The sequence below is a fragment of the Cupressus sempervirens genome, chromosome 10 (genome assembly GCF_028749045.1).
Source record: "Cupressus sempervirens isolate cs-2001-9-10 chromosome 10, ASM2874904v1, whole genome shotgun sequence".
Taxonomy (NCBI): domain Eukaryota; kingdom Viridiplantae; phylum Streptophyta; class Pinopsida; order Cupressales; family Cupressaceae; genus Cupressus; species Cupressus sempervirens.
The window spans coordinates 113,276,928-113,290,298 of record NC_143127.1 but is presented as its reverse complement, the minus strand read 5'-3'; the positions used below and the strand labels follow the sequence as shown (position 1 = coordinate 113,290,298).

Sequence of the window (13,371 nt, the reverse complement as noted above, 5' to 3'; positions counted from 1 at the left end):
TGCTTGAATACGCTGCTTACAAAGGTTTCAAAGGCTACCAAATGGATGTAAAATCTAGTTTTCTAAATGGTATACTAGAAGAGGAAGTCTATGAAGAACAACTAGAGGGATTTTTTGATGACAACAACAAGGATATGGTTTTAAAACTACATAAAACACTTTATGGTTTGAAGCAAGCACCTAGAGCATGGTATGAGAGATTGTAATTTTATCTTGTGAAGATAGGATTTGAGAGAACAAATGACAACAACAACCTATATATCAAAGCTGAAAAAGGTAAAGACATTTTGATATCTAAAATATTTGTTGATGATATAATATTTGGAAGAAATGATATTGTATGGAAAGATTTTGCTGATCAAATGAAATATGAGTTTGAAATGTCAATGTTTGGAGAAATAAAATTCTTTGTTGGATTACAAGTATATTAATTAAATCATGGCATATTTGTGACCCAATCCAAATATATCAAGGAAAAAATCAAGACATTTGAATTAGAAGGCTCAAAACTAGTTAGCACACTAATGGTGATAGGACACAAGTTATCCAAGAATGATGAATTTGCTGAAGTGAATCAGATAATGTATAGATCAATGATTGGAAAGTTGTAGTATGTTGTACATAGTAGATCATACATTGCATTAGTTATTGGAATAGTGGCAAGATTTTTTGCAAATCCAAGAGAAAATCATCTAATGGAAGTAAAAAGTGTTGGCATTAAGTTATTATTTCCATTAGTGACAACACTTATTTGTATCAATATAGCTACTGAGCTCAACACTTAGTTTCCTACACTAACCAAGCTTCATAATTCACATCGAGCATTCTAGTGTTAACCAAGCTTCACAGTTCACATTTTGCATTCTAGTGTTAACTGAGATTTGTAGTTCACACTAAGAATTCTAGTGATTACTGAGTGATGAAAGTATAGTGATTACCAAGTGATGGAAGTGAAGTGTTTACTGAGTGATGGGAGCGCAGTGATTACCAAGTAATGAAAGTGTAGTGTTTACCGAGTGAAAGCAAGGTAAACAAAGGATTCAATTTTTACTGAGTGATACTATATCTATCGAGTCTCCAATGGTTATAGAGTTTAGAACTACGTCAAGTGATTAGTATTGACCTAGCCTTCACTTCTACTGAGTGCATGATGATGCCGAGTAACACAGTGGACGCCGAGTATCAGAAGGTCACCGAGTCAGTTCAGTGAACTCGAGTTATTTACCATTTGGCCGACTCAGTAATATTTTGTTCACTTGTGTTTTAGCCAACTTTGCAATTATAATTATTGGAATGGTATATATGTAATGTATTATATCATTTACAAAAAAATCAAGTAAGGATAAAAATATAGACATGTAATGTTTTGAGAAGAATGAAAGCGAATTAGAAAAAGAGCAGAGTATTTAGAAAGGTCTACAAGGAGCAGTAAAGATTCATCAGTCACAAGAGGTGATCTATACTTCAAGGATCTAATCAGAAAATCAAGTTTGTAAGTAGATCCACTATTTCATCCTAATAGGTAAATCAATTTTGTAAATCCTTTAACAAGGTAGACTTAACATTCTTTGTATAAATCTCCTAATAGAGTGCATACTTCAATGTATGTTTGTAAATCCTCTAACAAGGTGGACCTAGCAGTCCTTTGTGCTCCTAATAGGGTAGGTCACTAGAAGTGGTCAATGTAAGCCTTAACAGGCCAACTTCATATTCTAGTAATGAAGTTTTGTGGGTATCATCCCTACCCCAGTTTTACTTTCTATTTGAAAGGTTTCTAGGTTACCAAATCACTGTGTACATGTGTTATGGATGTTTGATTTCTCATATATGAAGTAGATTAGATAAGTGAATGGTGAATGATTAAAGTGTTGAATTGTTTAAAATTTTTGAAGTTACTGATTCACCCATCCCCTCTCAGTAACCTATCATATCTTGAATATTTCCAACAAAAATAATACTAAGGTATCTAAAAGGAACTGATGACTTTGGTTTGTACTATAAGAGGAGTGAAAAGTTTGAGCTAAGAGCCTATGGTGATGTAGACTATGGAGGTAATATTGATGACATAAAAAACACCAGTGGAGGAGCACTTTTCTTGGGAAGAATATTGATTACATGGACTAGGAAAAAGACAAGTTGTACCTCATAGTCCACTGCAGAAGCTGAATATGTTGCGGCTGCTATCAATTGCACAAATATTGTATGGATCAAACATCTGTTGCAAGGTATGAATGAAGAAGTAAATGAGCTTTTGATATTTTATTTTGATAATACAATTGTTATCAACATATCAAAGTATCCTATAATGCATGCCAAAACCAAGCATATTGCAATCAAGTATCACTATATAAGAGAATTGGTGGAAGATATGCAAGTGAAGATGGAATATGTTAGCTCAAAAGAATAGATTGCTAACATTTTCAAAAAATCACTACCTAAAGATTCTTTTGAGTATCTTAGAGGTAAGCTAGGGGTGATACCCCTAGCCAAGGCTACTTAAGAGAAAACAAGATTGTCCTGTATCAAATGAATTGATTGTTGAAATACTACACATTAATGTAGAGGACATTTACTTTAGGATTCCTGTCTAAAGTAATTAAAGTGATGAAGTTCCAAATCAGTCACAAGCAAGGTGTCAAAGGGAAAAATTGAGAGATGCTGAGATGTTAATATATCTTTGGCACTGTTGTCAAAGAGGGAGAAGTGAGAAATTGATCAACTAATCAATAGTGCAGGGAGAAGAATGAAAGAGAATGAAGATTGAGGGAGAAATAGGAAAAATTATCAACAGATGTACTAGAAGCTAAATAATAGAATATGAGCAATGCATATAGTGGGAGAGAATGTAAGAAGGGTAGAAAGGAAAGAAAAAGAATACAACAGTTAAGAGGGAGAAGCTTAAGATGTGAAAACTGATGTGACAAAATTTCTTTTTGGTATAAGACTTACTGTTCTAGCCTAGTTAGCAAGATGGTTGAATAGTTTGGTCTGAAGGTTAATCAGTTTGGTTTGCCATCAATGCTAGAGAGGGAGATTGTTGGAAATCTGATTGAAAAGATCATTGATAAACAAGATTGATTGAAAGAGGGAGATTTTTGTTAAAAGAATGTTTTCAATCATTGTTTTATCATTGATGTAAAATTTGCTATTTGTAGGAATGACAATTGCTTATAAGATCCAAGTACTATCACTTAGTTGATTGATGAAGAGGATTTAATCAAAAAGATGTAACAAGAGCACCTAACGGAAAGGTTGAGTTATGATTTTGTATGAAGTGCAAGGATTAGCTAAGACAATAGTAAAATGATGTATTGATAACACACTTGAAGATATAGAGGTTGGCCACACTAAGAAACATTAGAAGTATGGGTTGAAACAAGGTTGACTACAAAGTTTAAACCAAATTCATTAGTGGATGCCAAGCAAGCTAGTTGGAGCTAAGCAAATTTTTAGTTGGAGTTGAGCAAATATAAATCTAGTGTGTGCCAAGTGAACTTAAGATGCCAAATGAAGTTCAAGTGCCAAGAAAAGTAACAAGTGTTGAGCATTAGAAAATTTTACTTGATGTTAAGTAAACTTCAGGTGTTAAACATCAATAAAATATAGTTGATGTTGAGTAACACAGTATGTGTTGAGCACCAAAATTTCAATAGTGTCGAGCTATTGCATTATTGGAAATGAAAAATATTTTTTGAATTTAAGCTGACAAATTTGTTACCTTGAATATTGTGAACTAGTGGCATAGAATTTTATGTAAACCATTTTTGAGTGAATTCAAGAGGATTCTTCATGATGTTTCTAGAAGAAGCATAATATGGGTTACATTCAATAAATCCTACCTAATCCATGTCAATTAAAATTAAAGGAGGGAAGAATTGAGCAGGAAAAGAAGTTCTAGATTTTTATATAAGGAGTCATAGACCAAGAAGAAAGAGTTGTTGGGGTGCCAAATTGCAAAGTAGTTGAAAGGGTGTCAAGGAGAAGACATCTAGGAGAAAGAAGAATAGAGTACAAAGACTCTACTTTGATAAGTTGTTAGAGAGAGATGATTGCACTAGTACATTAAGCATGGAGACTCAAGGAAACTAAGCTTGAAAGGAGGGCAAGCTATCAAGAGTTGCAGAGACTAAAAGCCAAGCAATGATATAAGCTAAGAAATGATCTAAAATCTGCAAGTTGAGTTGTATGTTGTAATCAGGTCAAAACCCCTTATTGTTACTCTCTAGAAATTTTATTAGCTAGGGTAGAAGAAAATCCTATGGACTTAGGTTGGTTTAATAGCCATTTATAAATCCTTTGATAGGGTGGCATTCCATGTGAGTGTTCTAAAGTCCTCTAACTAGACCCACTTCTAATAGGGTGGTTAAATCCTTTAACCGTGTCACATTTAACAATGTATTGTAGCCTTTAACAGGGAAGACCTTTCACAGGGCATCACTTCAAAAGAGTGAGAATTGAGTAGCATGTTATTGGTGGTTTTTCTCAAATTGGGTTTCCACGTAAATCACTGTGTTATGTGTTGATCTTTTCATGTGTTATGCTTGCATGTAGATTTATAGTAACTTGCTAATTAGGGATGTCTAAGCATAGATGAATGAATAGTTTAATGGGTATAGTATACTTGAGGAAAAGGTTGAATTGGACATTTGGACCTTGAATAACTGATTCACCCTCCTCCCCCACTCTCAATTATTCTAAAGCATTTCTAACATAAAGGTTATTTTCAAAGAGGAGGTGTTGATTATGGTGAACCTTTCACTCTTGTTGCAAGACTAGAAGGTGTTAGGACTTTACTTACATATGCAGCACACAAAGGATTTAAAGTATATTAGATGGATGTTAAATCTACATTCTCGAATGAAATTCTTGATGAAGAAGTTTACATTGAACAACCATAAGGTTTTGTTGATCTTGACAAAAGGGACATGGTCTACAAATTACACAAAGCACTATATGGTCTTAAACAAGCTCCTAAAGCATGGTATGAAAAATTACATAAATATATGAGATGGATTGGTTTTCAAGGAACAAATGATAATAGTAGTCTATATATCAAGGAAGCCCCAGATAAGAAGATTGTGTTGGCAGAAATATTTGTAGATGATACTCTATTTAGAGGGAATGATGACCTATGCAAAGCATTTTCAGAAAAAATGAACAAAAAGTTTGAGATGTCAATATTTGGAGAAATAAAATTCTTTGTTGGATTATAGATACAACAGAACAAAAATGGTATCTATATCACTCAATCTAAGTATATCAAAGAGATATTCAAAAAGTTTGGAATGAAATATTCAAAACTAGTTGGCACCCCCATGTGTACTGTACTAAAGTTTACCAAAGATGATGACTCCAAAGAAGTAGATCAAACTTTATACAAATCAATGATTGGAAAAATATAGTTTGTAGTTCACACAAGGCATAATATTGCCTTGGTAGTTGGAATAGTGGCAAGATTCTTGGCAAAACCTAGAAAAAACCAAATGATGGCAATCAAAAGAATCTTGAGATATCTGAAAGGTACTAAAGACTATGGGTTATGGTAAAAACTTGGAGAAAATATTGACCTAAAAGTGTACTAATGTTGATTGGGCAGAAAATCTTGATGATAGAAAAAGTACTAATGGTGGAGCTTTCTTTCTTGGTTGAAGGTTGGTATCCTAGAATAGCAAGAAGCAAAACTACATATCCCAATCTATAGTAGAAGAAAAATATGTGGCAACAGCAATAAATTGTTGTAAAATTGTTTGGTTCAAAAAATTGCTAGAAGGAATGAAGGTTGAAATCAAAGAGCCACTAGTCATGTATTGTGATAACACTGGCACAATTAACATATCAAGGATCCTAGTAATGCATTCCAAAACAAAGCACATTGCTATAAAATATCACTTTGTCAAAGAAATGGTGTAGGACAAAGAAATCATATTGGAATATGTCCATACAAAAGGATAGAGTCTAGACATATTCACCAAGCCATTACCTAAGGATGCATTCTTGTATATAAGAGGTAAGCTAGGGGTCATTCCCCTATCTAAATCTCACTAAATGAAGTTTAGTGATGCATCAATAGGAACCAAGTTGAAGATTAATCAGTTGATATAGCTTAGTCAAAAGAATATTGCATATGAATCAGTACTCAAGATACATTGATACTAATTTGTCATGTGTTGTCTTTGACATGTGTTGTCAAAGAGGGAGAAGTTTATTGTCATATCTTTCTAAAAAAAAAAATTATCATTTTAAGAAGGAGAAAGTGATGCAATTCCTTCACAGAGGGAGATGAGTGCAATAAAGAAGAAACTTTCTAACATAAAATCAAAGAGGGAGAAACTTTCTATTAGAGGAAGTCTTTTTCTGAAACTTCATTATGTTATGACATGTTGTATTTCCATCAATGCCAAAGAGGGAGATTGTTGGATACAATTGTTTAATTATGTATTGTCTTTGATGTTACACAAATGTCATATCAAATGACAATCAATACATACCAAGTTCACTTGGTCAACAAGATAGTTTTTTTCTCTACCAAGCATTCTAAGTTTACTTTGTGCAAAGGCAATGTCTACCGAGCTCACTCGGGCATCAAAGGAATTATGCAGAAAAGAGTGTTAACTAAGCTCACTCAGTTAATGAAGGAAAGTTGAATGAAGTTAGTTCTAATTGAGTTCCTTTAGTTAGCAAAGGATTTTCACAAGTTCATAGTGTTAACCAAGCCTCTATTGGTTAACACAAGAAATCATCTCATAATTATTTTTTATCAAGAAGGGTTGGCCAATGAAGGATTTTATTTTTGTGGCATAAGAAGCTTAATTATTTTAAGTATTGGTTCTAGCCAGCTATGGTAATGAATATTGATCATTCTAATTTGTATTTGAGCCAACTTGACAATTTGGATGATATAAGTATAAGGTCAAGTTGAGATTTCAAGTGTGTGCAAGTGTGTTTATTGAATTGAAAGAGAGTGAGAAAGAATACTTGAAGGATAAGCAGGTACCTTGTGGAGAAGAAAAGTAATATTCAATTAGGAAGGAACATGTTTAAGTAGAATAGAGATTTGGATTTAGCAATTCAATCACCTCACAATTAGGTCATTTCATTTTTACTTTCTAACCATTGTATTAGTAGTCTAAGATCTCTTAAATGAGTTGGTTTAACAACTAGTTGTAAATCCTCTAACAAGGTGGCAATTCCATTGAATTTTTTTAAGACCTCTTACAAGGCCATTCCTAATAAGGTGATTAAATCCTATAACAAGGTCACACCTAACAGTTTCTTTTGTAACCTTTAAGTAGGTTAGCTCCTAATAGGGCTCACTTCAAAAGAGTGAAAAACATTAACTAGTTACATTGGTGGGTTTTCCTATATTAGGTTTCCATGTTAAATTTTGGTGTCTCATTTGTTCATTTATTTTCTCTCATGCATGCATATTAAGGTTAAGTAATCACTAATAACATCTTAAGGATAATTGATTACTAAGTTATAACAATTTATGTTTGTTTACCAATCATCAATAGTAATCATTTTTATGAGTCTGAATGTTAAGTTGACTTCTAAGGGATCTAAGATTTATTTTTGTGGTAACTGATTCACCTCCCCCTCTCAGTTACTACTCTTATATTTCTAGCAAAGCTCCAGATTGAATTTTGTGCCCTATTATTTTTTCTTGATATCATCAATTTTGCATGTATAGTTTGATTTAAAAAAATTGTTTGCATAATTATATATATAATTTCATTGTTTCTACTTAAAAGTCAAGACTAAAGAGTCATATAGCCACCAATGCCAAGTTTGTGTTGACCAAACTTTTCTAGTCTTGTTTTTGTAATCATTGATGTGTTCTATAGTCTATGAAAAATTTGGAAGATGTTAGATCATATATTTACAAAAATCACTAATTAGTGCATGATTACATTGTACTTAATACTATCATAAAATGTCCTTCTTTGCCCTATGATAGTTCATTTCCTTTACTATCACATTGTCTTTTTTCTTTTGCATCTTCTATTGTTTCATTCCACTCCTGTAGTGGAACCATAGGAGGATAATCATAAATTGGGTCCTCCTTTAGATCCCTTTGTTGAAATTAAGTCAAGTTTGTTATTAGTCACAACACTTATTTAGATTTTGTATGCCTGCCATGCTCATTAAATAGTCTACAGTGTTTTCCATGTAATTCAGTAGCCACCAAGCTTTATAGTTCTTATTGAGTATTCTAGTGGTTTAAAAGTAAATTCAGGTAGTATGAAGTCCTACAGTTCTTACTAAGCGGTTTAGTGGTTACCAAGCTTTGCAGTTACTACTAAGTCATCAATTCATGTGAAATGAATTTAGTGTTAACCAAGTGATGAGATGATTAGTGTTTACCAAGTTCAGGTATGGTAAATGTGGAATTCAACTTCTACCAAGTTACATAGTATCTACCAAGTTGCTAGTGTAGACCAAGTTTGAGACTACTTTGAGATTATTAGTATGGACCTAGCTTCCACTTCTACCAAATGCATGATGATGCTAAGTAATGATAGTGGACATCATGTATTAGAACTTCACCAAGTTAGTCTTTAGAACCCAATTTTCTTCATTCAAGCCAACTTTGTCATATTGATGTTAACTTATAGATTGGTCAACTTTGTAATTTTGTAAATTGGATTGATATATTTATATATGTAATGTATTGTATCATTCCAAAAGAGTGATATAGAAGTAGAAATAGATGTGTATGCATGAATGAAAAGAAAGAATGAACAATCTATAAGAGACATACAAATGTGAATCAGTAGCAAGTATATTGTAAGTCCATATCAGCAAAGGAGTAGTAGAGTCATATTTATCACACAAAGGTGATCAATACTTCAAAGAATCTCTATTAGCAAATCAGTTGTAAATCAAAGATCTACTATTTCATCCTAATATCTGAATCAACTCCAAAATCCTCTAACAAGATAGACTTAACAATTTTTTATCAAATCTCTTTACTAAGTGCATAATTCACTATATGTTTGTAAATCCTCTAAGAAGGTAGACATAGTAGTCCTAATTTCTCCTAATAGGGCCAATCATTAGAAGTGATTAATGTAAGCCTTAATAGGAAAACTTTATGCTATAGTATTAAATTTTTGTGGGTATCATCCCTACCCTAGTTTTACTTTCTATTTGAAAGGTTTCTGGGTCACCATTTTATTGTGTTCATGTGCCATGAATGTTTACATTTTAGTTTCTCATGCATGTAGTTAGATCTGATTTAAATGAATTAAATGATTATTAGATTATTGCAATTAAGGTCTAAAGTTGATAAAAATTTTAAGGTTAGTGATTCACCCCTCCCCTCTTAGTAACCTAGCATAGTCTTGAATTTTTTCAACAATTGGTATCAAAGCATTGTGGTTCTTAGGATAAAACTTGACAGCTTGAGTAAAGATCAAGGATAATGGAGATTTTCAAACTTGATAAATCAATTTAAAATGAAAATCTAGATCTAGAAATGGCCATTACACAACTCAAGAAAGCTAAGGAGAAACTTTCCCAATCCTTGAAAAGAAGGAAGGAACTTGCAAATTGGATGAATGATCACCAGTACATTAAAGAAAAGATTGACAATTTTCCCCTTCAAGTAGTTTAGATGAAGCTAGCAATTCAATCAAAGAACTCTTAGAGAAGAATGGTTCCCTTTAAGAAGAAGTAAAAAAGCTCAAATGAGAACAAGAAATTCAATCAATAAGGCTATGTGAAATCTTGGAGCAAAGGAACAAGATGAAAGAAGAAATGGATAAAAGAAACAATGAGATCTAGAACCAATCCCTTCAGCATGAAGATTGTGTAGATCAAATCTCCAATGAAAATGAAGAAATCATGTGTCTGAGATCTAAAAATGAAAGATTAAGAAGTGAGCTATGATCTAAAAAGAAAATTAGTGAAAGATTGAAAAATGACCTGAACACTAAAAAGTAAGTCAATGAGAGAATGATGACATCCCAAGAAAACATGAATAAATTGAATCAACTAAATGAGAAAAATATCAATAGGCAAAAGGGTAAAGCAAGAATTGGATATAAAGAAGAAGGTGAATCCTCCAAACAAGTTTCTCAAAGGAATCAAAGACCTACTTGCAATCACTGTGGTAAGATAGGTCATACATCAAACAAATGTTGGAGTAATGGAAAAGAAAAATTCACTGGTAAATGTTACAATTGCAATCAACATGGTCACAAGGCCAATGAATGCAAAGAGAAAACAAAATTTGAAGGAAAATGTCACAAATGCAAGAAACAAGGTCACAAGGCATCAAACTATAGAACCAAGTCATTCAATCTAGCAGAGAAAATTGTGAAAGCATTATTTGAATGGGACTATAACACCTAGTATAGATGTCATTATTGTGGAGAGTATGAACACATTGGCATGAACTATGTTAAACATCATACAAGGAAGAGAGATACACCATAAGATGTTTCACTTGTACAGAACTTGGTCATCTAGCCAAGAATTGCATGAATATAGGTAGAATTGAAGATGAGAAGAAAGAAAAAGGAGATAACATTAGAAAGTAAATAAGGAAGCAATGGATTCCTAAATCCACCAAGGAAGCTAGTCCAAGAAATGATGACCATGTCACTCAAGAAGTGGGTGACTCCACCATTTCCAACTAAGTTCTTAAGTAAGAATTGGAACTGCATTATTATGGTCACATCTAAACAGTTCCAAAATTGAAAAGGAAGTGAAGATCCAAATCAGTATTTAAAATACAAGGGGATCATAGAAGATTACTATCAGTTATCACTGAGTAAGGTTGGGTCATGGACTCCACCAAGCAAGGTTGGGAGTAACTAGTCACACATGTTTGGTTACTGAGTTATGAAGTATTCACCGAGTGATCTGAATAGATAATGGATGACAGCTTGTCACACATAATGATGTCATCACAACTATTTTTGTACCAAGAATTAATGGAAAAATGTTATCAAAAGGTATGAAATTGAAATCATTTTTCACCAAAATGTTGAAGTGTTATTGCGATCAAGTGAATTCCATAGTGATTAATCAATTTTGAGCAAAATTTGTAGTTAAATATCTTGAAGTTTTCCATAACCTGAAAAGTAGCCATGGTAGCATCAAGAAATAGTAGCAAGGAAAAGAAAGGGTCAAAAATGTTGGTCTAAGGAGTCAAATATAAACCACCAAATTTTAAACTTGTACTAACAATTTTGGAAACCATCAATCCAAATGGAGCACAATCGCAAATCCCTTCTAAGGTACTTCTCATTAATTATATTTGAACTCATTTTAAGTGTGCAATTTAAGAAATTAGAACCCTAGACATGGATGATGCCCTAGGTGAATTATGTGTGAATGGTGTTCTTAAACTTGAGCATAAGCACTTGGAAGATAAGGGTTTAACCTGTAATACCCCAAAATTGGCTCATTGCCATCATACCAGTTCTGGTCTATTCTAACCGAATCTTATTCTAATTATCGCTACTTGACTTAATTGTTAGATGTAGAAAACCCTAATATGCATTCATCATGCTTATTATTTAATTCCTATAGTATTTACTCATATTAGTTGCATTGAAACCTATTGATTAATATTTAATTTAATTATTAAGTATTTATACTTTAATTAAATTAAATTATACCCTAAGGCTAATGTACTAAGGAATTAAATTTATTTAATTTAATAAATGTGCTTATTTTAATTAATTAAATGAAATTATTTAATTAAATAGAAAAGGTATTTATGAGAGCATATCTCATTTTATTGAATTAAATATTCTTCCTAAAATCTCCTCTTTAGTTCAATATAGAAACTCAGAAGTGAACTCTCTCTCAAATTGGAATCAATCCAATTAACTTACTCTCTCACTCATGGAAAGTTCAATTGACTGCCCATCACACTCAGATCAAAAATAGTTCTCTTCACCTACACAAGGATGTTTCCATCTTAACTGAATCTTTGGTTCAATCCTAACCGTCGATCAATGTTGATCTCACCTGTTGATGGATTCCAAGAATTTTATTTAAGGGACTCACAATTTCTCATCAAGAAGGTTGAATTGAATTGTTATCAAATCACTGTTGGATTGTGCATTCATTTGATCTCACTACTTTCATAAGACTTTCATTTTCTTGTTTAATCTCATTTATTATAATATGCATATGATTAATCTAATTTCCTTTACTTTTTCTTAGATTAAATGCATATCTCATCATAGACTACATTGCATTCTCACATAGATTAAGTGCATTTAAATCCTTTGTTCTTAGAGGGTCTGGTTTCTTACACCTCGAATCTGAGGATATCTAATAAGAAAAATCCTTTTAGATAGAAGGCAACAGGTCACCTTGTTGGACTATTTTTGGGCAAACAATCTCATGTTCATTCTAGGATGAATTCACAAATAAGGACCATGTTGAAGTGTGTGTGTTAAATAGAGGTTGCATATTCATGCATACATTTCTAACACCCACCGTGGGGCCAAGAAAATCAAGTTCTTAGGCCTTCTCTACATTTTTATTTAATTTTTAAGCTCTCTTTCTATACAGATTTTGGAATCTTCGTGCAAGATAATTCATTTTCGCGCAAGGATTTTGGATTCTCATGCGAAGACTCTTTTCGATTTGTGCGAGAAAGTGCCCCAGCGCATGAATCTTCACACAACACCTTGTTTCTTCACATGGGCCATAAAAGGATTTTGCATGGCTCTGGTAGAGATTTTGTGTGAGATCTTGAAACAAAAACTTTAATTTCTATACTTTTAATAGGCTATTTATCTCATTTCATTACTGTGTTTTTTCTCAGAATATGTATTGTTTGTTTCTCTAATTTTTTGTAGCTTAACTATTGTCCATAGGATGATTTGTCGAAGATTATTTATACAACCCACTCAAACATGGACTAACTATTTTCTTACAAAATGATTATTGAAGACACGTTTGACGAAGACTATACTTAAAACTCACAAAACAATGTCTTCTTTTCTTGCTTTCCAAACTAGATTAATTAGGGGCTTGTGAACTTCCTAGGGTGCAAGACAGAAGAATAGGGGATTATGCTCTTCACCACTTGGAGGTCATGACCAAGGGTGAATCAGAAACCTAGACACTTCTAAAAGATGGCATTCTGAAGAAGGCAAACAGCTTAGTGGTTCTCTAGTATGGGTCATTTTCTATGAAGAGATGATGGTTTCCTTTTATGGAATTAGAACTTGAGGAGGGACAAGTCAGGATTGATTAAGCTAAGTTAGTAAATTAACTTATTTTTCATGTTTGGGAAAGAAAGTAAGGTAGAGGAGTATGCTCTTTCCTCTTGGGGGAAATCAAAAACTTAGACCCTTGCGATCAAACCACTAGTTCGAGTCAATCCTTTAGAGGGCCTAC

At 32.8% G+C, this 13,371-nt stretch overlaps 1 protein-coding gene across 1 annotated transcript in view; it reads left to right on the top strand.

Moving 5' to 3' along the window:
• LOC149532857 (uncharacterized) overlaps window positions 1–12,716 on the top strand; it is a 47,163-nt gene extending 34,447 nt beyond the window's left edge. The window contains exon 5 of the mRNA XM_089805775.1: window positions 12,538–12,716. Coding sequence (XP_089661901.1) covers window positions 12,538–12,716 — 179 coding nt within the window. The remainder of the gene's footprint in view (window positions 1–12,537) is intronic.
• Window positions 12,717–13,371: the final 655 nt, after the last annotated feature.